The 26,418-nt window shown below is 44.3% G+C and overlaps 1 gene segment (V, D, J or C); it reads right to left on the bottom strand.

Annotated features, from left to right (window-relative positions):
• Positions 1-633: 633 nt before the first annotated feature.
• LOC124230802 (immunoglobulin heavy variable 3-23-like) lies at positions 634-22,740 on the bottom strand. The segment is given in 5 exon segments: positions 634-657; positions 19,092-19,136; positions 19,669-19,979; positions 20,084-20,158; positions 22,692-22,740. Coding segments are annotated over 5 exon segments (504 nt in total).
• Between the last annotated feature and the right edge of the window lie 3,678 nt (positions 22,741-26,418).

Genomic DNA, 26,418 nt, shown 5'->3' with positions numbered 1-26,418 from the left:
GTGGTTACCTTAGTGTTCTAGGTAGTTCCTTTGAGGGCAAAAATGGTTGGGGGAAATGCCCACTTTAATTCCTTAGTAAAGATAATGTCATCTTCCGAATGCAACATAAAGCACAGCACAGATACAAGAGGACCTAGGAGACGGTCTCTGGTCCAGTTCCTGTGCAGGAGAGGAAACCACAGATTCCAACTAGAAACCCCGCCCAGCCTCTCCCTGCACCTGCTCCTGGACTCAGCCCTGCACTCCGTGGGTCCTGAGCGCCCCCTGGTGTCCTGAGCCCCCTGCACCCCAGCCCCTCCTGCCCCCCTGCAGAAGGTTTGTGTCTGGGCTCATGCTGACCTCCCCTCACTGTGTCTCTGGCACAGTAGTACATGGCCATGTCATCGCCTCTCAGCCTGTTCAGCGTTAAATAAATTTGGCTTTTGGAAGTATCACTGGTGATGCTGAGTTGGGACTTCAGAGTTAAGTTGTAGTATGTGCTTTCACCACTCCTTGAATCACCAAGCCACTCCAGCCCTTTTCCTGGAGCCTGGTGGGTCCAGTGTACATGATGGTTGGTTAAAGGGAATCTAGAGACAGTGCAGGTGAGGGACAGGGTCTGCGAGGGCTTCACCAGGCCAGGTCCTGACTCCTTCAGTTGCACCTGGGACAGGACACCTGGGGACAGAGAGAAACACAGTTAGTCATGTACTCAGACACAGTGTCCCCATATCTTCATGTCTGAGTCCTTGATTCACTCACACGTAGGAGCGGCCACCAGAAAGAGGAAGAACCACAGGTGATTCATGTTCTTGCAGATGAGATTCATGACTCCCTGAAAATATTTTCAAGGGTGAGAAAGACCCTGAATTTAAGTGACTTTGTGCTTTGTTTTCATCTTATGTTCTAAGTGGAGATTTGCATAAGGGAGACATCTTGCTATACAAAAGAGAAAGAAATTGCAAGATGTCCTTGTCTCTAGGGCTCCCCCTGAGAGGAAGATGCTGACCTGCCCTCAGAGAACTCGCTCCTGCCCTGGGCTCCCCCTCTCCAGGCCCAGTAACCTCTTCTTCCAGGCCAGGGGATGTACTGAGGGAGCTGGTCAGGAAATGATATGTGGTCAAGGATGATGGCAGCTTTGGGCAGAGAGTCAATGTGCCTCTACTCCCATAGAGATGTATGTTTCTTCATGTATCAAATATGCACCACACGTCCAGGTCATCTAAATTGTCCGATAGTCATTCCAATCCATTTCCCGTCTGTACCATCACATGCTTATTTAATGGAGAGTCACAATTTGGGACAACAGCTAAGTTTAATTATCACATTGAAATCAGACAAAGCTGTGTACTATCCAATGCTTATCATAATTCTCAACAGCTTTGTCAGCTCAGTTAACTGGGGTGAACATTCCTTCACCTGAATCAATGTCACTCCTAAGTACACTCAATGGTTTCTCTGGAGGGAGAATTATTCATAACAGTAGCCAGGAAGTTTATTTTGGGATAAGGTAGATAATGTGCGTAGATGGTGATCTTTTCTAACACCGTTGACATGGCCAGTAGGGCCCTAATCCTGCTTTGTTCCGGTGCACAATGAGCGTCTGCAAGAACACCATAAGTTTCAGGACTCTGTCCTTGGGGGTGCACATTGAGAAGTTCCCAGCCCTACTCAGGACCACAAACAGACAGCTAGGGGAAGCTCCTCAGTGTCTGTATGTTGGGACAGTACCTGGTCTTAGTGGGCAAACTCACACATTCTAGAAGTATCTATTTCTTGCTGTTGTATCAATGCCAGTGAATTTTGAATTCAGTGAACATAGTTTCCACCAGATTGGGTGGAAGATTATTCATGCTTCTCAGAAATGCACCTTCACAGTGACTGGCTTACAGAAGACGTGAGCTCCTGGTGGTCAGAGGGAAGCTCCAGGCTCAGGAAGCAGGTTCCCTTGAAAACTCCACCTGAGAGCTGCTTTCCTGAGTCCCTGTGTCATTGAATCCTGGGACTGTGCTGAGGTCATACGAGTAAGTAGTGGTGGAGAGCAGAGCACAGCTCTCCCCCTCACTGTGTGACACAGAAGAGGTGTCCTCACCTTCTGCATTTCAGTCTGAAAGGATATAAATTGGGGATCACAAGTAACTTTATCATGAACTTTCTAGTAGGGTGCCAGTGGTGTTAAATGTTGTCATCAGCCTTATTAGTGGTATTATCTCTCCTGGGAACCAGAAAGGACCTATGTGAGCCCTGATCTGTGACTCACCTCTTTGCACATATAACACCTGCTCTGCTCCTGCCCTGAGATGTCACACCTGGGGGAATGGGCAGATAAACTCTCTCTCAGCCCAGTGATCTCACCTTTACATTGACTGGTTTAGATCTGGTTGTCTCTGAAAGCCCCTTTCCTAGATATAATTTCATGAACAGAACCTTGAATGTGCCATATCACTCCTGGCTTTCAGTGATATTAGTGGAGTAAATTAAACAATAATATGTTGAATTTCATCAAATGGTTTTCCTGCATTGATTGACACTTGAGGGAGAAAGGACAGTCTGTTCCAGTGATCACTGGAAGTCCACATGTGAAAAAACGAAGTTGAACCCTATCTTACACCATATAGAAAACTTAACACAAAATGTTCAAGGCCTACATGTAAGACTTAAAACTATAAAAACCCTAGAAGAAAACATGGGGTAAGAGCTTCATGACATTGGATTTGGCAAAAATTTCTTGGATATGACACCAAAAGCACAGGCAACAAAGGTAAAAATAGAGAAATAGAGCTAAATCAAGCTCAAAATCTTATGGGCTTGAAAGGACATAATCAACAAAGTGAAAAGGGAACCTGCATAATGGGAAGAAATATTTGCAAACCATGTGCTGCTGCTGTGTTAATATCTAGAAGATGTGAAGAATTCCTACAACCGAACAACAAAAAAACCCAAATAGCTCAACTACAAAGTTTTTGAAGAAACAGAATACACCTTTATCCAAAGCTGATATACAAATCGCCAACCAGGATTGAAGAGATGGTAATGACCACTAATCAGCAAAGAAATGCAAGTCATAAGCACAATGAGATGTCGCCTCACACCCAACGGGATGGCCGATAAGTAGTGTGTGCAAGGAGAAATTGGAACCCTTGTGCACTGTTGGTGGGAATGTAAAATGACAGCTGCTGTGGAAAACTGTATGTGGTTTCCTCAAAAGTTGAACATAGAACTACCACATGATCCAGCCACCCCATTACTGGATGTAGTTCCAAGGAAATTGAAAACAGGATCTCAAAAAGATATTTGGACACTCATATTCATAGAGCCTTATTCACAGTAGACAATTGGTATAAGCAACCTAAATGTCCATTGATGAATTAAGGGGTAATCAAAATGGGGGACCAACATATCATGAAATATTATACAATATTAAAAAAGGAAATCTCATCACATGGTACAGCATGGATGAACCTTGAAGACATTATGCTGTACATATGCATGTGCATGAATGTGTATCTGTGTGTGCACATATCTGTGTGTGTGTGTGCGTGCATGTGTTTGTGTCCTTGTATGTGTGCACATATGTGTGTCTGTGCCCAGGACACCAGCACACTTGACATCAGAGCCTTCCAGACTTGCAGGGGCCACAATGAAGGGTGCTGTTAGCAGGTTGCTGATGCAATGACCAGGACACTGGGTTTCAAACTTTTCTTTCTTGAGAGTGTGCTCTGGTTCTCTAACCTCACAGGAAGCATGTAGTTTGAGCTGCTGATTACTGGCTGGCTTGTGCCTCGGGCTGTGCTGGGCTGTGTGGCCTTGTATGGTCCTACATAGCCTCTGGGATGGATTTATAGCTGACCTGATTGGGAGTCTCAATAACTAGTTAGCACTGAGGGACACGAAGATGGACTACAGGCTTGGAATCCTCTTCACAGAGAATCTTGGCCATGTGGCTCTGTGAAGGGCTATCTGTGTGTGTTAGAAAGAGCCACGTTTCTCTCCTCAGTGATTGAATGTGGTGACCCAGGGCTCAGGGAAGCAACTCTTACCATGCGATTACTGGCTATGTCTCACTGAAATGTTGTTCCCTATTCTATAGGATGCTCAAGAGAGGACTATCCTGTGCCTGGACAGACCATGGGGTGGTCCCTTGTGTGCAGGGAGATCAGCCTCTATTTGAAGAGCAATCTCTACTGGAAGGCCTGGTTTGCTGAGGTCCACACTCTTACAGGGAGACAGCACAAGGACTCGTCAAAATGCCTTTGCTTCTGATGCTGACTAGGCCTCCATCACCAAAAAAGATACCGATCCTCAGGGTTACAGGACAAAGAACCCACAGCACCCCTGTGGTTCAACCAAGAAGCTAACTCAATCATTGTCATGGGGCAGGGAGGCCAACGTTGCTGATAATACAAATCTGAGGATGTCCTTAGGAAGACATTTATAAATATGGGCATAGGAGAGAGGGACCCCTAAAGTATAGCCAGGAGAAGAAGAGGAAGAAGGAGAAGGATGATGATGATGAGAGGGGTGGAGGAGGAGATAAAGGATAAAGAGGAGAAATGTTGAAAAACAGTAAAGGAATAAAGCTGAATACACCAAGCCAGGGGAAAAATACCATAAGAGTCTACAACTTGAACAACTTGGAAATATATTTATTAAAAGTATTATGCAATACAATATAAAATGGTAGGGTCATTTTTTTTGTCCTTTACATTGTAGATTTGGAATTAACTTAATAAGCTGCAAAAATTCACCCGTTGGCAAAACTGCATTGCTATAATCAATACTGTGGCTTAAATTACAATTATATTTGGCATTCCCAAAACAAATTTAAAAAGGCACCCACTACCCCGTCATGACAATTACAAAATGCATAATAGAGGACAAAAGGAATGCCTCATCTTAACCCTTGGAAATGTCAACTTGCATAGAGTAGTCTAGAAAAAATTATCTCCTCCTGTTCCTGACTAAACTGGCAAATGATGGAGCAAATTTATATTATCAATGAGTTCAGACACATGAAACAACGACAGCTTCGTTTCCCGCCATCAAATGACTTCAGAGTGAATGTGCTATGCAAAGTCTAATGTTTCAACATTTATTCCATTTTACAATACTGGATGCATTCGGAAGATGTATTAATGTGGAAAATGACATAAACACATCCTCCCCTAGGGATGATGCTGATAGAGCATAACACGTTGCTCTTGTACTGAGCAGGAGGGAGTGAGACCAAGCAAAGGAAAGAGCTTAGCTAAAATAACACTTTCCAATCGTTCTAACTGAGGAATTTTCTTAGAACTGTCATGAGTTAGAACATAAATCGTCAAAGACTTCTGAAACATGGAGCCACAACACAAACTCCACTTCTTGCCATCGAATGAATTCAGCATAAATGAAAATGTGCACAGTCTTCTTACTCAGCACTTCCTCTTTTACTCTCTCAGTTAAAGCCTGGGCGCCAGCCCCTCTGCCTTCACTCCCCCAGCTGACCTCTGGGCCTGGATTTCAGCATTAAACCCCTACTGTGTGTCCCATGGGTCCTGGGGGGAGAGCTGGCCGTTGGAGTGGGTGCCACACTGTCCTCAGCTGCCCCCCTCCCCCTGGGCTTTGTGCTGACCTGTGGTTTCCTGTACTGGAAGACTGATCAGCTTTCTCCTTCTTTCTCTCCATTGCCCTAGCTCTTTGAGATCTTTAGTGGTTCCATACTAAATTTAAAATCGTTCTTTCTATTTTTGTAAATGAAAAGAAGAATGTGATAGGAATTTTGACAAGGATTTCCCTGAATCTATGGATGGCTGTGGGCAGTATGGGCTTTTTAACAGTATTCATTCTCCCAGTGCAAGAACATGGGATATCTGTGCATTTGTTTGTCTTCTTCAGTTTCTTTTCTCAGAGCTCTGGAGGCTTCAGGATACTGATCTCTCACCTCCTTGATTAAATTTATGCCTGAGTATTTCATTGTTTTTCACGCTGTTGCAGGTGGGTTTAATGCTTCATTTTTTTCAGATATTTCATTATTAGTGCATAACAACACAACTGTTTTCTAGACGTTGGTTTTACGTATTGCAACAATACTGAACTAGTTGATTAATTCTAACAGGATTTTTTTGTTCAGTCTTGAGTATTTTCTGTAGAAAAGATCACATAAACTGCTAATAAGATAATTTTACTTATTTTGTGTTTTGCATGTTTTTTGATTTCTTTATCTTTCCTGATAGCTCTGGCTAGGACTTCCAGTACGAAGTTGCATGCAAGTGGTGACAGTGGGCATCCTTATCTTGTTCCTGATCTTAAAGAACAAGCTTTCGAGCTTTGACCATTGAGTATTGATGTCAATTGTATGCTTGTCAAACATGGCCCCTGTTATGTTGAGATATGCTCCTTTTCTACCAAATATTTTGAGTGTTTTTATAATGAAAGGATGTTCTATTCTATCAATTGATTTTTTCTACATCTATTGAGATGACCATATAATGTTCATCTTCCCTTTTATTAATGTGGTGTATTACATTATTGATTATACCTGGACTGAACATGGAATTTATATAAATAAAATGTGTTTCCATTCTGTAGAAATTTTGAATAAATAAAAAAAAAACCCTGTAAACCATCAAAATAAATAAAAAGCTTGAAAGAGAAAAATTCAAGTGTGTCCATGCAGTGGTTCTCTCCTGTCTGCCATAGCCCGGGATCCTCAGTAAGATGCTGTCACCATTGACCAGTAGTTTCTGAAAAGGGCCCCCAGGAGCCCCCATGGAAGAGGGCAGAACCACACATAGTCAATCCAGGATTTCCTACTGGAAACGAGGACACACAATTGTCTCCTCAGGAATTACTCAAGAAAGGAAATCTATTAATCTATTAATCTATTAATGTCCTCGTGTTCCAGCAGAATCCACCAAGACAGAACACTAGAATTTTTGTACGAATATTTTATAAGCTTCATGTGGTTTAGACTAAAATACTTGGTGATGAAATGGAACTTACTCCTTCCTGAGAGTGATGCACATGAATAAAACATGATTGGAATTGCTGCTTTGGAATAAAAAATGAGATGAAGGCAGGGAGAGCAGTGGAGGGAGCACCAGGGAGCTTGTGGACAGACTGTCACCTGGGGCTGTCACCTCGTGCACTGGTGAGTCAGCTCCAGGCTACGGTGTCGTCATGCTGGAGCCACAAGAATACAGCTCAGAAAGACCTAGACACCATCCTCCAGAACTCACAGGAAACTGGGGCATCCATCAGCAACCCAGCCAAACTCGCATTTCAGGGAGGGGATTCCACATGAATTTGAGCAGAAAAAGGAGTCAGTTCTACATCCACATCCCATTTTGACCAAACAAACACTAAATCTTGGCTACTTATTTCCATTTGCGTTTCCCAAATGTGTCCATGCACGGAGGAAAGGGGGAGCGTCTAAGTCAACAGTGTGTGAGAAAGTCGTGTCCACCTTCCTCAAGTGCCTGCAGGAGACACAGCCTGAGCCACAGCTGAGCTCCAGGTGAAGGATCTGAGCATTTGGATTTACCCCACAGACACCACATCATCTATTTTCAGGGGGAAAAAGGAGCAAAGGGAGATGTGATGACAAAGACCAGTGGGGAAGGAAAGGGATGTTCAGAAGAAGGGATGGTCTGATCAGTTATGAGTCTGACATGCAGTTTTTGTTTTCCTTTTTTTGTGAGAATATGGGTCGAATGTAAACTCCATTGTGTTTCACAGGTTATTGCCGTGGCCTAGCCTCCGTACTGATTTTTAATATGAATCTCAAAGAACGTCCAAATAAGGAATCCCATTGAGGTCTCTGCCTGCATCTGACTGGAAAAGACGCACCAGGTCACTCTGAGCCTTCCCAGATCTCTGACCCTGCTGACCACAGGCAGAGCCGTTTCCTCCTCTAGAAGTGGCACTGCCTTTTCTGCATGGGAGAATGCATCCTCTTGCTACAAGACAAAAACAAAAACTTTTCTAATTCAGAGATGTCACCATGAAGCTTGAGAGGTTCCTGAGGAAATCGTTAGTGGAAGCCCTGACACTTCAGGAAACCAGCTCTTCGCCTCCATCTGCACCTGCTCCTGAGGTGAACCCAGCACCCTGTGGGGCCTGAGCGCCCCCTGGAGTCTATGAAGAGGATGTGTGGAATGAGACATGAAGAGAATCAACTGGATTTCACATTCCAGGATGATAATTACACCCGCGAGAGCAGTTTGTAGAGTTGCACACGTAGAGGAAAACGTAGAAGACGTTAAAAAGAGAAAGGAACTTGAAGATTCAGGAGTCCTACAGTGTTGTCAACCCCTTCAGTTCTTCTGTGAAGAGTAATGATTTGTTACACATGAATGGCAGATGAGAATTTTCTTTTTTTAAAGATTTTATTTTTTTCCTTTATCTCCCCAAAGCCCCCTGGTACATAGTTGTATATTCTTTGTTGTGGGTCCTTCTAGTTGTGGCATGTGGGACGCTGCCTCAGCGTGGTCTGACAAGCAGTGCCATGTCCGCGCCCAGGATTCGAACCAACGAAACACTGGGCCGCCTGCAGTGGAGCGCGCGACCTTAACCACTCAGCCACGGTTCCAGCCCCTGGCAGATGAGATTTTTAAAGAAATTTCTCCATTGAGCTTTCTAATAAAACCAATCAAAAGGTGTGATGGAACAGAATGGTGGAGGAGATGGTGCCCCCTGGGTGTCTCTCTGAACCAAGCAGGTGGTGACCCTGGAGGCTTTTCCAGCTTCCTTTCCATTCACCAAAGACTTTGGTCTGGGGAAAGCTCACATTTAAGTCAGTGATTTACTTTGTGAACAAGTGAGGAACAGGAGGGCGCAGAATATGAGAGTAACTTGCAACATCCACAATTTCCTTATTGATTAAAAAAATGGCAATATCTCTGGTTAAATTCATATTTGAACTGCTGTGGTGAAGTTTTTATTTATACAAGTGAGTGATACTTTTAGATAGTGTCAGTGAATATAAAGAAATTGCAAAACATTCTTATTTTTTAATGTGTGTAGTAAAAGTTTTACTCATTTCAAATACCCGTGTCTGCCTTTTGCTCCACTCATTAGGTGGGATGCTTAGCTCATTTGCCCTCAGTATATTTTAAAAATTTTCCCCTAAACATATTTACATCTGTGCATAACTCCCTCAGTCTTTTTTCGGGTGTATAGTGTAAGTTTGGCACTAACAGAAATTTAACTCTTTATCGGGGCTCTGGCCATGGGGGCATTGGGGACACTGGAGGTGAGCAGATTCCCAAGCCCGCTCTCTATTGATGTCTGACTGTGTGATTGTCAGGATGTCTTCTGGTATTAGGTGTGTGAGTTGTTAGAAGTGCCTTGGGGTCAGCAGCCAACTGAGTCCACACATGATGCAGGCGTGCGTCTCAGGAGAGCCTGTAAGACCTGGAATTACATGAGTGCAGGACCCATGGGCTCAGCAGGGCAGTTGAGGTGAGCTTCAGGCCACCCACGTTTACCCTGCTCTGGGTGTCCATTTACGGACGGACGCATGAGATGGAGATTAGGGGATAAAGGGGGGTTGGGTGCTTCACAGTGGCTCCATCTGTGCCTGGCACTGGAGGGAGAGCTGGGAGGAAGCGAGTGGGCATGGAATGCCTTGGAGCTCAGAGTCTAGGACAGATTTGGTGATAATTGTAACAGTAGAATGCAGAGGGCAATATCTGGGTGGGATTATGGGGGATACTGTAAGGACATCAGAGGTTGGGGAGGGATAAGGCCTCTGTCCAGCTGCTTCTCATTCTCCAGGTAGATTCTCCCTGTGGAAGCTGGGAGAGAAGTCTTAGAACATGGCACCCAGGGCTGCTTTCAGGGGCTGATTCAGTGCATGAGCCAGCCAGGCTTGAATGGGGTCTCATCTCCTTGCTTACCATCCCGCCTGCTTCATAAAGAAAGCTGAGAGCTGTGTCCAGCCCTTGGGTGGGCTGCTTTTCCACCCATGAAGCTGAGAGAACTACAGGAGTGGAATCCCTGAGCATCAACATCCACCCAAGAGCATGAGGAGTGAGAGGTTGAACTACAGCAGGTAGGACAGGGAGCCCCTGGGGCAGAGGTCCAGGGGGATGATCATGACCAGATGGGGACTCAGTGCCTCTCTGAGGGAAGAGGCCCCTGCAGAAGCAGTGTGTGTTTAGAATGTGCTGGTCTTTAGAGAAAATCTTTCCCAATCAAGGGACAAAGAGCCTCCTCAGGATTGTCTGTTTGCCAAGAAGGAAACCTGTTGAAGGAAATATCCCGAGTGACTGGTCGCATTTCATCTGTAAAAAAAGAAAGTTTACTCCCTTCTTTGTCACCTGCAGTGGGAATTTGAGAAATTAGAGCCACAAGGAACAAAGCAACATTTGAATCTGAAGGACTCTTGGAGTTAGCAGCAAAGGGAACTAGTGATCCCAACATTAATTCTCCCCCCATTCCTGCTCTGCACCTGCCCCTGAGTTTGGACCCTGTGGACAGTGGGTCCTGAGCCCCAGGTGGTCGGAGGTCCACCTGCAGCCCAGTCCCACGTGATTCCCTGCAGGGAGGTGTGTGTCTGGGCTCACACTGACTTACCCTCACTGTGTCTCTCACACAGTGATGCTCAGCCATGTCCTCGGCTCTTAGACTCTCCATTTGCAGATACAACATGATCTTGCAGTTGTCTCTGGAGATGACTAATTGGCCCAATTCAGGGGGTGTGGCCAATAGTTTCACTGGATTATAGGGCCTTCGAAGGAACATGATTGGATGATTGATAACAAAGACATTTGGGGAAGAGATATGTGGATAGATCTCTGAATAGTTGGAAAACATGAGGATATGGCTGTCCCGTGAGAATGCTCATTAAAGGGTGACCTCAGGACAGGAGTGTTTTATTAATCAAGTGAGTAGGATGGCCAGGTCTGTGGATAGCAGTCAGCCTCTTTCTCTTGCCATCACTGTCCTCGAGAAAGGGCTCATGAACAAAGTGATCATGGTGGTGGGAATGGAGGTTTCACATGGGCTCAGCAACATGGACCGCCATGCATCTGGTCGTACCTACATATAGCCTTTCCTGAGTGTCCAGTCTGCTAGCAACAGAGACCAACACTGAGCCCCTGATCTGTCACCATTCCTTGGGTGTCTGGTTGCAGGTTGATTACATTGGACTATGTCCATCGTGGAAGGCATAGTGTTTGCTCTGTGCTGGAATAGATACTTCCTATGGATGTGGATATGCATTCTTTGCTTGCAATGCTTTCGATGAAACATTATCCCTGAACATAAGGAATGCATTTTCAACCCTGTTGTATATGTAATGTGCATATATCAAGGAACCACCTTCAGAGGAGAGGAAGTATTTCAATGGTCCCATGGCCATGGTGCTCATGGGTCTCACCCTGTTCCCCAACATCCTGAAGCAGTTGGCTTGATGGAACTTTGGAATGGCCCTTTGGAAACTCCGTTACAGTGCCAACTTGGTGGGTAAACCTTGTATGGGTGAGACAAGGTTCTCCAGAGGCTGCAGATGCTATAAGACAGTGTCCAATATGTGACACTCTTTCTCCCATAGTCAGGGTGCACAGGCCAAGGAATCAAGGGGAGGAAATGGGAGTGGATTCACTTGACATTACCTCTAGTGGACATCTAGTGAACTTTTCCTTACTGTCTCTGTAGTCATTTGTTCTGCTTCTCTAGAGGCTTCAGTTCCAAAGGGAGCGATGTTTCCCCGTGGACATCCAATGATAACTCCATGTTCCTGGAAGTTAAGATTGCAGATCCATGTTGGAGGAGCGCATGGCATTGTGGTGCTTTGGAAACAAAGGGTATTCTCCCCTCTTCTGGAACACACATCAGTCATGGCCAACAAGGTAAGAAGCTTTTATTTATTTATTTATTTGAGGAAGATTAGCCCTGAGTTAACTACTGCCAGTCCTCCTCTTTTTGCTAAGGAAGCCTGGCCCTGAGCTAACATCCGTGCCCATCTTCCTCTACTTTATATGTGGGACGCCTACCACAGCACAGTGTGCCAAGTGGTGCCATGTCCACACCCGGCATCTGAACTGGTGAACCCTGGGCCGATGAGAAGTAGAACATGAGGACTTTAACCGCTGAGCCACCAGGCCGGCCCCTAAGAAGCTTTTAGATGCATGTTCACTTCCTAGAGATTTGGCTAATGTACAAGACAACGCCTATGCAAGAAGAGACTATGTGGAAGCTAAAGAAAATGCTGCAGGAGATCATGAGCCCAAAAATGCAGGCTTCACAGGGATATAACACCAACTACACCTGCAAGTGGTAAATCTCTAGAGGGAGTCACAGAAGCCACTATCAAATACAAATGTTTAGCTCCTGCTTTCAAATTAAAAGGATGAAAGAACCTTGATGTGCACTTCACTCAGATGGCTGCTTCGTGGCCCCAGATGAGTTCAAATGGATGTTACCTACATTTCTGCATGAAACTACGCATTAGTGTGGGCTAAATGATTATTATCTCAAATCATTATTTTTGGAAAACATTAAAGGCAGCTGAGGTTATTGTCATGTACTGTGTGACCTGTCAGCTCTGTAATCCTAGTAGAACAGTAAATACAGCCTTGGAAGGAAACAGCTCAAGGATGCTTGAGCATGTTCACAGGTGCTCCACCTTGTACCACCGTCCTTGGTGTTTGGATGTGCAGTATTCATTGAGCATCTACAGTCAAGGTGACTTTAGGCATTTCCATACCAAAAAGCTACAGCCCTACAGTTGCTACAAAGCTTGAATGTATGTATGTCTCCAACCTGGGGAATTCTAAATTTTACACGAAATGACAGAGACAGACTCCTCATAGGAATCACCATAAAACAACTCTGAAAGATATAAGCTATCACTCAAATACTACACCATCCTTCCCTCCCCAATTTGTCTGGAAATGTCGAAACAACCAGTGACATCCTTAAACTAAAATTAGCAAAATTTCTGGATCCTTTGAGTTCCCCTTGCCACAGGTGCACCCACTACACTGTGGCATTACAGTCTGTCCTGCAAGGACACGTCTGTCGTTGCCCTGTGACTTAGCAAATGTAAGGCCATGTGTTTAGGGATCCATCTCTGACACTAGAGTCTCCTGTGTTGCCTGCAGACGTGGTGAATATTGCAAGTGAGTTGTATTAGGATTCTACAGATTAACAGAACAAACGTGATGTGTTTGTGTGTATGTGTGTGTGTGTGTGTGTGTGTGTGTATAAACAGATTTATTTTAAGGAATTGGCTTACATGACTCAAGAGATCATGGAATCTGGCAAGTCCTGGATCTTGAGGATGAGTGGTAAACCAGAGACCCAGCAGAGCTGATGGTGTAGTTCCAGTCCAGAGATCAGCAGGCATCAGACCCAGGAAGAACCAACGTTTCAGTGGGAGTCTGAAGACAGGAAAAAAGAAAACAATGTCCCAGTTTGAAGGCTGTCAGACAGGAAGTACCCTCTCTTAGGTCGGGGAAGGTCACCACTTTGTTCTATTTAGGCCTCAACTAATTGGAAGAGACCCACTTACGTTATGAAGGACAATCTGCTTTTGTCATATACTGAGTTACATGTTAATCTCACGGACACACCCAGACTAACGAGTGACCTATTCTGTGGGCATCCCACGACCCAGTCAAGTTGGCACATAATATTGCCCATCACACGAGGCATGCAGTACACCTTCTCCTACCGAAAACAGATTCAGGCTGCCTTCTCTCATTGTACTGAACAGTCTCTTCATTATCTACAGCCAGCATGTTTCTCTGAAAGAAACGTAAAAGAAAAAATGATTATGAACCTCATTGAAGAGACATTATCATGTGTGTTAACAACAAAGGCAGCAGTGAAAGTCCAGAGTCAGCACCTGGGTTCACAGCTTACAACTGAAGAGGCAACTCAGAATTCCACTCCTCTGGCAGCCTCCTCCATACTGGACCTCTAACTCAGGATTCTCAGGGGTCCTCTAGAAGGAAGCGTTCTTTGGAAGCAGACAGTTGGCCCACAACCTTTGGAACAAGCAAAGAAACTCAAATAGTGAATAACCTCTCCCCATATGTCAGTCCAAGAACTCTCAGTAATTGCTTTATTATTATGCAGAAATGAACATGGTCTTGTCCTCTTGCTGTGTGTGTGGCATCATCGGACCCAACATCCGAACCTGCTTTGACTGGGAGCCTCTCCTGCCTTTGCAGAGAGGCCACATGAGTGTTGTTATGCATAGGGTGCTGGGACAATGACAACCATCACCTGGGGTCTTTATTCTTTTGACTTGGATAGACCACTGCTCTGCTAGCTGAGGGCACATGTGCACTTGGAGCCGCTGTCTGCTGCTACCTTGTACTTGGAATTGTACTGTTCTGCGCTGCACTGTAGCGTCTACAGGCCTCTCCTGTAGAGTCAGCCAACCTAGGTATGAAGTTTCCATAATAAATTAGCATGAAGAGACAGGGTATGAGGGCATGTCCCACATCAAAGTGGCACATGGTTGTGAGTGTCAGCCCAAATGTATAGTTATGTCATAGAACAAATTGTGTGTGTTGACTCCAGTCTAATCTGTGGCTGACACTGGGTTTAGGAAATTACTCCTACGCTTTGATGGTTGGTTACATGTCTTAGCCAGGCATCCTCTCCTCCCCATGCTGTGCAGAGTGCTTGAAGGAACGACGATGCCCTGGGCCCTGTGTCACTTAGGTGACCTCAGAGCAGCAGTTTTTGGTTTCTGATGTCCACATGTCTATGGACAGGTGTCAATAATATCCTTCAAAATGCCCTTGATGCTGCTGCCTGTGCCTCTGTCACCATAAGAGATCCTGACCCTCAGGGATGTGGACAAAGCCCCCTCAGATCCCCTGTGGGGCAGCCAAGGGCATAACTCAACTACTTATATGGTGGAGATGCCTAACTGATATTGATTCCAGTCTACTTGGATTATGAGATTTATAAATAACTGCAATGTAGAGAGGGCATTCTGGCATTATATCCAGTAACTACCTAGAAGAAAAATAAAAAAAGAAAGAAAGAATACTGGATATTGTGGTGGGATAATAATGATAATGATAATAATAAAACACTGAACAGAAATCCACAATTTGACAGAATTTTAAATCCTAAAGTTACTAAAAGAGTTTATACCATAAAGATAAGACGGTGCTTATTGGCTTTGAGCCTCTTCTACACAAGTGCTGAAATAACTTAAACATTGCTGAAATGTACCAATTGACAAACCTTCAAGGTTTTAATCAACAATGAGGTGCAAACCACAGTTATTTCTGGGGATCCCACAAAACCTAAGCAATGTGCTCCCTATGCCCTTAGGGAAGTTTCCAGATCTAAAATGGAAACAAGCAGGTGTGCTTCCCCTTAGCTAATAGGGCTTGCCTAAATCCTGCATGTTGCTTTCACTCATTGACTTAAAATATCCCATAATCAGCATGGCTGTTCCAAACTCAAGAGTAATGCCTTTAATTAATTTTTCTTTTTTCTAAAGATTGGCACCTGAGCTGAGAACTGTTGCCAATCTTTTTTTTTTCCTGCTTTTTTCTCCCCAAATCGCGTAGTACATGGTTGTATATTTTAGTTGTGGGTCCTTCTAGTTGTCACATGTGGGACGCCGCCTCAACGTGGCCTAATGAGCAGTGCCATGTCCATGCCCAGGATCCGAACCTATCAAACCCTGGGCCGCCGAAGCGGAGCACGCCAACTTAACCACTCGGCCACGGGGCTGGCCCCTAATTAAGTTTTCTTTGCATTTACATATTGACTTGACAAAAGAGGGCCCTTAGACCATACTGCATTGTAAATAGTTAATTCAGCCAAATGTCAATTGAAAAAGGCCTTCAAGGATTGACATGAATTTTACAACAACTGTTTTCAAAATGTGTGATTACCCCACTGCTTCTCCAGGTCACCGCCCAACTGAGGCTGTTCTTAAATGAGGGAAGAACGAGTGGTATCTCATTCACTCTTACTTCAACCTACCATGGTGGCCCTATAGAGTGAGTCCCCACATCCAATTGTGTTGAAATATTGACCCTACTAAGTTAACAAATGTCGAATATTTTACCATTATAGACTTAGTTGTTATATTCTGTCCCGTGCCCTGTCAATATCCTCTCGACCTCGTTTTAACAAAGTTATTGAACAGGAGCCCATCTCTATCATTGTGTGTAAAATATAAAACCCCCTGAGCCAGCTGAAATTACACTATTAGCTTTGAACAATTGTCATGATAAAATTGACATGTTGCTACCGTTAACAATTAATATTAAGTGTTGTGAAGATCAAGTTCCATGTTGGCTTACATTCACCTTCTTGTGTTTGTGCCTTCTTATGATGAATAGATACAATCACATTTTTCAGGTTGTTATTTTTTTTGAGGAAGATTACCTGAGAGCTTAAATTTGCCACTGATCCTCCTATTTTTGCTGAGGAAGACTGGCCCTGAGGTAACATCTGTACGCATCTTTCTCTGTTTTATATCTGAGACACCTGCCACAGCATGATTTGCTAAGTGGTGTGTAGGTTCATGCCTGGGATCCAAACTGGTGAAACCCAGGCCATAGAAGGGGAGCACATCCACTTAATTGCTACAACTCCAGGCCGGCCTCTATGTTGCTAAATTTTTAAGTTATTGCAGATGTATTGTTCTATGAAGAGGACAGTTTCTCTAACAGGCCCTGCAGTGGCAGCTGCCCCACAAGGTAGCCTTCTCCGCCTCCTTCTGCTCTACTGGTGATCATGGCTGGATCGTAGAACAGCCTTTTCTTCCTCTCATAACAAGTTCTCCTGCGAGAAGTGAGGCTGACTTCTGAACTAGCTCCTTTAGCGAGAGTGCTCACCACATCAGGTCAAGTGTGTTCTCCATTGTTCTTGGGTAGACTGTGGTGCCCGTGCACAAGGCCTTGAGAATCAGTCACAGAGGCCTGCTACCCATCAGGCAGGACAGTGACCTTCTCTGTCACAATGTCCATGTTACTCACCCACACACCAAGGGCTCATCATCCTGGAGTCACCCCAGAACCACACAGCATCCTACACACTGATGAGTCTACATAATGAGAGCTCACCGAGACCTGCTGGCATTTTCAGGGGTTTTGTAGAAACAAAACTTTTTAAATCTGAATAAAGAAAATTTATGGGAAGAAGAAAAGATTGCACGAAGCGAAACAGAATCACAACCCAATATGTGGTTCCATATTGAAGTTTGGCCCTAAGTTGTCCTCTTCAGTCCGTCCTAACCTGTGATACTCAATGAGGCAGCATCAACCATGACTCTGGCTCTGAGGCCATCACTTCTGCAGAGCTGATAGAAGACAGCACAGCCACACACACAGTTAATCCAGGATTTCCTCATTGAAATGAGGACACATGTGTGTCTCCAGTCAGACGTGGGAGTTCCCAAAGAATGGAAATCTCTCCATGAGGTGAATTATTTCCCTAATTTTCCACCCAAATCCCACATGACTGAGGGATAAAAATCTGGAAGAAATATTTTATAAAGCACGTGTGGTTTAGACCCAAATCTGTGTTCCTGCCTCATAGTGATGGCATAATACATAAAATGAGTGATTTTCTCATAAAGGATGGAGGGAATTCATATGAGAGGAGAGTCAGGGAGAGCAGTGGAGGGAGGGCCAGGGCTCTTGGACAAAGGGTCATCTGGGGAAGTCATTTCAGGCAGCAGCGGGTCAGCTCCAGAGAGTTTTGTCATCATGTTGGAGCCACAAGGACACTATCAACAGACAGCTGGACGTCATCCCAGAGAGCTCACAGCACGCAGGGTGTCCATCCTCAGCTCTCCAAACCACATGTGAGGGCGGTGGCACTGTACCAGTTGGAGCAGAAACAGATCAATTATGCAGCCTCTTCCATTTGGACAATCATTACATCCATGCTACTAGTGTGAGCTGGCATTTCCTAGACGAGTCCATGCGCAGAGGGCAGTGGGAGGGTGCAGGTCAATGCAGACTGAGAATGTCTCTTTAGCCGTTCCCTGGTGCTGCAGGAGCCACAGTCCAAGCCACACCTGAGCTCCAGGTAAAAAGTCTGCATCTGGAATTTAGAACACAGAAAGCGCATCCTCCATTTTGGGAACAGGAGTTGCAAGGTGCGATGTGAGAACAACGCCCACGGAGGAAGAGAATGGATTAGCAGAAAAGGAGGGAACCAGAGCAGTTCTGAGTCTGACGTGCACAGCCTCACATGAGGAGCAGGGTCAGATATCAAATATATTAGGTTTTATAGGTCAGTGAACCTGGCCCTGGGTCTCTCTTGTCTGGAACTTGAAACCCACACCATTCTTTTTTCCCCTCTTCTCCCCAAAGCCCCCCGGTACCTAGTTGTATATTCGAGTTGTGAGTGCCTCTGGTTGTGCTATATGGGATGCCACCTCAGCATGGCCTGATGAGCGATGCCATGCCCGTGCCCAGGATCTGAACCAACAAAACCCTCAGCTGCTGATGCAGAGCACGCAAAGTTAACCACTCGGTCACGCGGCCTGCCCCCAAGACCATTCTATTCAGAGAATCCCAGCGAGGTCTCTGTTCTGAGTCATAAAGGAAAAGAATGAACTTGTTCCCTTGAGGTTTCTCGGGACTCTGATCCTGGTGACCACAGACAGAGTCGTTTCTGTCCCCATAGGTGACAGTCTACATTTAAGAAGATGATTGGTTTTTCTCATATTGTAGCAAACCTTTCTAATTGAGAGAAAGTAGTAAACACAGAAAAAGGAATCCAGTGAGGTTGTCTGAGAAACTGTTAGAAGAGGAAGCCCCAGACCCTGACAGGGAACCCCCATGAACATTGTCTGCAGCTGCTCCTCAGGATGATTCTGAGCCTGGTGGTCCTGAGTCCCCGCTGCAGCCCAGCCTCTCCCGTCTCCCTGCAGGGAAACTGATGCCTGGGCTCACACTGGCCGTCATTGTGCTCACATGAGCTTCTCCTGTAAGTGGAGTCACTCTCCCAGTTCCCACACCGGAACCAAAACTAAAAACCTGAGCAAGCCTCCTTTCCTGGCTCTATCAGAGCATTTCTGACTTGATGAAAGGCATGTCTGCTTTTCCCAGAGTTTGCAATCTTGTACGTAATAGATGTTTCACATTCCCTCAGTGTGTATGTCTCATCAGACTGGACCTCCATACCAAGCCCTGGTGCAGGCTCCCACTGCCCTTGAATGGTGTCATCTCCTGTTGGTGCCAGGAGCATGACGTCAGGTCAATGAGCACCACCACGGCCTTTCTTCTCTGCCTTTGGATTCATAATGCCTCTCTTGTCTGATGTCCAGCCTGAACTTTACTCTGCCCCTTGCTGCCTGGCTTGTGCACTGAGCTGTGCTGTGCAGAGCTGCGTTGTCGATTCCAGCAGAGCCTCTTTTATTGACCTAGCTGAATTACATCAGAAGCTTATAAATCAGCATATAGGCAGAAGAATGTAAGACACTCTCTGCCTTTTTCCATGTGAGGATGTTTCTCATCTATTACAACACAATTTTCTACTTCATAAAATAAGGAGCTAAGCACAGAATCACAAATCCAGCTAGCTTGTCCTGAGGAAACTGTTACATGAAAAGGAAGCCATGACAGGAAACCAGCCCTTCACCTCCATCTGCACCTGCCTCTGTGATGGTCCTTGAGCACAGGGGCCCTGCGTGCCCCCTGGTGGCCCTGAGCCCCTCCTGCAGGGAGGTTTGTGTCTGGGCTCACACTGATTTCTCCTCACTGTGTTTCCTGCACAGTAATACACGGCCGTGTCCTCGTCTCTCAGGCTGTTCATTTGCAGATGCAGCGTGTTCTTGGCGTTGTCTCTGGAGATGGTGAATCGGCCCTTCACGGAGTCGGCGTAGTGTGTGCTACCACCATCACTATAAATGTATGCGACCCACTCAAGCCCTTTTCCTGGAGCCTGGCGGACCCAGTCCATGTAATAGCTGCTGAAGGTGAATCCAGAGGCTGCACAGGAGAGTCTCAGAGACCCCCCAGGCTTCACCAGGCCTCTCCCAGACTCCACCAGCTGCACCTCACACTGGACACCTGCAAACACAAAGATAACCTGGTCAGAAACCTGTCACACATCCACTTACTCGCTCAGTCATGTCCTCTCACATAGTCAATGTCTCTTAATTCCCACAAATTACCTCTTAAAAGAGCAACAAGGAAAACCCAGCTCAGCCCAAACTCTATGATGAGTTGTCTGTGTTCAGTCTTGATCACTGAATGGGAACACCTGGGAATCCTGGGGCTGGGGCTCCTCTCCCACAGCTGCAAGGTTGGGCCTGGGCTGGTTTTCATCAGCAGAGGAAGGACCTTATTTGCATATCTCTGACTATACATCAGGCTTGGGGGTAGGTCATCTCAGAGAGGACAGTGCCTCAGAGAAGATGAGAGTGTCCTGGGGGAGTTTGGTGGAAATTACAGCATTCAGGAAAATATGATCTTACTCTGTGATTGTAGCAGGTTGGACACAGTTCTGGTTAAACGATTTTTTATTTATGTGCAAAAACATGTGATGTCATATCTATTGTGAAGATAGAAAACTACACACACAAGCACTATGGACTGTACAGTGTGTTCATGAGCAAATGCCTGCAACGTTTCTGAGCCTGTGCTCCTCACTGGACCTGATTGCCTCCTGGACCAGCTGAAAGACAGAGCTGGACACGCCCGGTGAGGGTGGCAGAACCCCCTTCCTGTAAGGCAAACAAGTGTGATCTTGCAACATTCTAGAGTTACCTAGAGAATGTAAAGAGAACAGACTTCATGCAGGTGCGTTGGAGTCTGAAATTTCACGTGGCATCATATGTGCCTCTAACCCTCCCTGTCTATCAGTTTAGGCAATTGTTTATTTATAATAAATGTAGTCACGCATAACTGGCGTATAATGAACTGCATGTATTTACCACGTTTATTTTAAAAGTGTTCACATATGCATGGACCAGTGCTGCCATCAGCACAACCAACATTGGACAAATCCTTCACACTGAAACATTTCATATTGCTCTTCTCTTGTTCCTCCCTGTTACTCTGTCACTTTTCCCACCCAGACCTCAGGCAACGCATCCATGTTGTGTGAATAAGCTAGGCATTAATTTTAATGCTAATTTGTGGGGGTAGTATTCCAATATATGGACATGCCTCAGATTGATTCTGTATTCTCCTGTCAATTGGTGTCTGGACTTTTCTCAGTGACTGGCCATATGAAGAAGCTGATACTCAACTTGCAGGCGCACAAAACTGCGCAGAATTCTGTTCTTTTGTCATGTGTGTCATGTGCGTCACTACATTTGGACATGCATGCAGCTCAAAGTGATCCCCCCAGAAAAGTCTTGTTGCCATCTATCACCCTACAACTGACCCCCTTAATCCAGTTCACACAGCCCCCAATCCCCTTCCCATCTGGTAACCACTGATCTCTTCTTTGTATCTATGAGTTTGTTTGTCTTTGTTTTGTTTCTTCCTTTTTTTTAGATTCCAATTTTGTGAACTCATACATGTCTTTGTCCTTCTGACTTATTTCCCTTAGCATAATTCCCATAAAGTTTCATTCATGTCGTCACAAATGGCATGTTTCGTGGTTTTCCATGGTTGAGTAGTATTTCATTGTATGTATACAGCACATCTTTATCCATTTATCCATTGATGGCCACTTAGATTGTTTCCATATCTTGGCTACTGTAAATGATGCTACAAGAAACATAAGGGGGCATATATCTTTCTTAATTAGTGTTTTCAGATTGCTGAGAAGGTAAATTGTTGCAGCCTCTATGGGAAAAATATGACATTCCTCAAAATAATACAAATAAAACTACTATGTGATCCATTCCAGTATTCCACTACTGGGTATTTCTCAGAGGAATACAAAAACACTAATTCAGAAAGTTGTTCTTATTCTTCAAACGAAAACAAGAAAGCCGGGAAATCTGCAAAGTAAGAAATTATCTCCAACACGTCAGAGAAATGAAGACACAGGACAAACAACAAAGAGGAAATCTGGAAAGACACGTGCCTGCAGGGAGAAGCAGGACCCGTCCATTAGCTCCCCAGGGTCACAGGTTGCCACATGTCATATGATCTAGAAAAAAGATTAAACCAGAAACATTTAATGAATTAATATATGACAGGTATATTCATTAGAGTCTTCAGAGAAAGAACAAATAGGAGATATCTGTCAGACTGAGAGCCTCGAGAGGAAAGCCCTGATCCAATGGGAAGTCCCCTTTCACCCCTAAATGCAACTGCTCCAGGGTCTGGTCTCCGTGTTCAGTGGGTTCTGAGCACCCCCTGCTGGTCATAAGCACCCCCACAGTCCAGCCCCTCCCGTCTCCCTGCTGGGAGGTTTCTGTCTGGGTTCACGCTACTTTCCCCTCAGTGTGTCTTGCACAGTAATACAGGGCCATGACCTCAGCAGTCAGGGAGCTCAGCTGCAGGGAGAATTGGTTCTTAGATGTGTCTCTGGAGATGGAGATGCAGCTCTTGAGGGGTGGGTTATATGCCGTTCCACCACCAGCATTTATTTAACACACCCCTTCCAAGGCCCTCCCTGGGGGCTGCTGGATCCACATCTGTTTGTACCCACTGGTGATAGTGAAGCCATAGACAGCAAAGAGGAGTGGCAGGGTCTGCGAGGGCTTCAATAGTCCTGGGCCCAACTCTGCAGGACACTTGCCAACAGGGAAAATCAGACCCTGTCAGTCACGTGCAGTCACAACCATCAACACAGACCTGTCTGACATCTGAGACACTCACCTTGGAGAGCCCTCACCAGGTAAAGGAGAGGACCCAGCAGTCTTATCATCTTGTAGACCACAGCTCTGCCTTCTTCAGAGACCGCACCCCTGCCTGAGGAGAGAGCTTGAGCTCCCACAGCCCGAGTGGATTTGACCCTAGAGCTGGAACAGAAATTTGATTGTGGGGAGCCCTGTCCTTTCAGGTGAGGGGGGACTAAGGTCGGGCTCAGAGCGTCCGATGGGGCCCTACGGGGCTTTTCTCTTGAACACAAGCAGAGTGTAAGTCTGACATGGGGGAGCACTTAGCCTGTAAGCTGTACTGGAACCTGATGTGAAGACAACCCCACATTTCTGAGCAGAAGAATAAATGCTGGACTAGACGAGGAGATGGCAAAGATGTTCATCTCAGGAATCTTTCAGAAAGAGTGTACAAGGGACCAGTGCTATGTCCAGGGACATTCTGAAACCCAAAACATTAAATCTGTCTACAGCTGCCAAGGTTTCATAATTTTTTACAAATTTTGTTTGGTCTAAACATAATTGCAAAGTGAAAGACAGCTCTTCTTAAGCTTCTATTTACTTTAATTTAAGCACTTAAGACTTTACTTTTATCTGAGTAAATATCTACAACACATAGGCCGGCTCAGAGACCCTTGATTATTGATTTTGGAAATTTAATAATTGTCCTTTTCTTTAATTCTTAAAACATATATGCTTTCATCATGTTCTTTTAATCTGTTCCATCAATTTTCTTTCTTTTTTTATTTATTTTTTATTGAGTTATTGATAGGTTACAATCTTGTGAAATTTCAGTTGTACATTAATGTTTGTCATTCGTGTTGTAGGTGCACCACTTCACCCTTTGTGCCCACCCCCCACCCCACCTTTCCCCTGGTATCCACTAAACTGTTCTTAGTCCATAATTTTAAATTCCTCATATGAGTGGAGTCATACACAGATTATCCTTCTCTTGCTGGCTTATTTCACTTAACATAATTCTCTCAAGGTCCATCCATGTTGTTGCAAATGGAATGATTTTGTTCTGTTTTGCAGCTGAGTAGTATTCCATTGTATATATGTACCACAACTTCTTTATCCATTCGTCTGTTCATGGGCACTTAGGTTGCTTCCACGTCTTGGCTATTGTAAACAGTGCTGCAGTAAACATTGGGGTGCACAGGACTTTTGGGATTGCTGACTTCAAGCTCCTTGGATAGATACCCAGTAGTGGAATGGCTGGATCGTATGGTAGTTCTATTTTTAGTTTTTTGAGGAATCTCCATACTGTTTTCCATAGTGGCTGCACCAGTTTGCATTCCCACCAGCAGTGTATGAGGGTTCCTTTTTCTCCGCAACCTCTCCAACATTTGTTACTATTAGTTTTAGATATTTTTGTCATTCTAACGGGTGTAAGGTGATATCTTAGTGTAGTTTTGATTTGCATTTCCCTGATGATCAGCAATGATGAGCATCTTTTCATGTGCCTATTGGCCATCCGTATATCTTCTTTGGAGAAATGTCTGTTCATGTCTCCAGCCCATTTTTTGATCGGGTTGTTTGATTTTTTGTTGTTGAGTTGTGAGAGTCCTTTATATATTATGGATATTAAGCCTTTGTCAGATATATGACTTGCAAATATTGTTGCCCAGTTAGTGGGCTGTTTATTTGTTTCAATCCTGTTTTCATTTGCCTTGAAGAAGCTCTTTAGTCTGATGAAGTCCCATTTGTTTATTCTTTCTATTGTCTCCCTTCTCTGAGAAGGCATGGTGTCCGAGAAGATCCTTTTAATACTGACGTCAAAGAGTGTACTGTCTATGTTTTCCTCCAGAAGCCTTATGGTTTCATGTCTCACTTTTAGGTCTTTGATACATTTTGAGTTTATTTTGGTGAATGGTGAAAAAGAATGGTCAATTTTCATTCTTCTACATGTGGTTTTCCAGTTTTCCCAGCACCATTTGTTGAAAAGACTTTCTTTTCTCCATTGTATGCCCTCAGGTCCTTTGTCAAAGATAAGCTGTCCATAGATGTGTGGTTTTATTTCTGGGCTTTCAATTCTGTTCCATTGATCTGTGCACCTGTTTTTGTACCAGTACCATGCTGTTTTGATTACTGTAGCTTTGTAGTATGTTTCGAAGTCAGGGATTGTGATGCCTCCAGTTATGTTCTTTTTTCTCAGGATTGCTTTAGCAATTTGGGGTCTTTTGTTGCCCCATGTGAATTTTAGGATTCTTTGTTCTAATTCTGTAAAGAATGTCATTGGGATTCTGATTGGGATGGCATTGAATCTGTAGATTGCTTTAGGTAGAACGGACATTTTAACTATGTTTATTCTTCCAATCCATGTACATGGAATGTCTTTCCATCTCCTTATGTCGTCATCCAATTCTCTCAGAAAGGCCTTGTAATTTTCATTATATAGGTCCTTCACTTCCTTAGTTAAATTTACCCCAAGGTATTTTATTCTTTTTGTTGCGATTGTCAATGGTATTGTGTTCTTGAGTTCTTTTTCTGTTAGTTCGTTATTAGAATATAGAAATGCTACTGATTTATGCAAGTTGATTGTGTACCCTGCAACTTTGCTGTAGTTGTTGATTACTTCTAAGAGTTTTCCAATGGATTCTTTGGGGTTTTCTATATATAAGATCATGTCATCCGCAAACAGCGAGAGTTTCACTTCTTCCCTCCCTATTTGGATTCCTTTTGTTCCTTTTTCTCGCCTGATTGCTCTGGCCAGGACCTCCAGTACTATGTTGAATAAGAGTGGTGATAGAGGGCATCCTTGTCTCGTTCCTGTTTTCAGGGGGATGGCGTTCAGTTTTTGCCCATTGAGTATGATGTTGGCTGTGGGTTGTCATAAATGACCTTTATTATGTTGAGGTAGTTTCCTTCTATGCCCATTTTGTTCAGAGTTTTTATCATAAATGGCTGTTGGATCTTGTCAAATGCCTCCTCTGCATCTATTGAGATGATCATTTGGTTTTTATTCCTCAGTTTGTTGATGTGGTGTATCACGTTGATTGATTTGCGGATGTTAAACCATCCCTGCGTCCCTGGTATGAATCCCACCTGATCATGATGTATGATCCTTTTGATGAATTGCTGAATTCTGGTGGCCAAAATTTTGTTTAGAATTTTTGCATCTATGTTCATCAGTGATATTGGCCTGTAGTTCTCTTTTTTCGTGGTGTCCTTGTCAGGTTTTGATATCAGCGTGATGTTGGCCTCATAGAATGTGTTAGGAAGTGATCCATCTTCCCTAGTTTTTTGGAATAGCTTGAAAAGGATAGGTATTAAATCCTCTCTGAAAGTCTGGTAGAATTCCCCAGGGAAGCCATCTGGTCCTGGGGTTTTATTCTTTGGGATGTTTTTGATTGCTGTTTCAATCTCTATCCTTGTGATTGGTGTGTTCAAATTGTCTGCTTCTTCTTGAGTGAGCTTTGGGAGATTGTAGGAGTCCAAGAATTTATCCATTTCCTCTAGGTTATCCATTCTGTTGGCATATAGTTTTTTGTAGTATTCTCTTATAATCCATTGTATTTCTGTGGAGTCTGTTGTTATTTCTCCTTGCTCATTTCTGATTTTATTTGAGCTTTCTCCCTTTTTTTCTTTGTAAGCCTGGCCAGTGGTTTGTCAATTTTTTTTATCTTCTCAAAAAACAGCTCTTTGTTTCATTGATCCTTTCTACTGCCTTTTTCATTTCAATAGTATTTATTTCTGCTCTGATTTTTATTATTTCTCTCCTTCTG

This window comes from Equus quagga, chromosome 20 (genome assembly GCF_021613505.1).
Source record: "Equus quagga isolate Etosha38 chromosome 20, UCLA_HA_Equagga_1.0, whole genome shotgun sequence".
NCBI lineage: Eukaryota > Metazoa > Chordata > Mammalia > Perissodactyla > Equidae > Equus > Equus quagga.
Note: the sequence above shows the minus strand (reverse complement) of the source record. Positions and strands in the feature narration are given on the sequence as shown.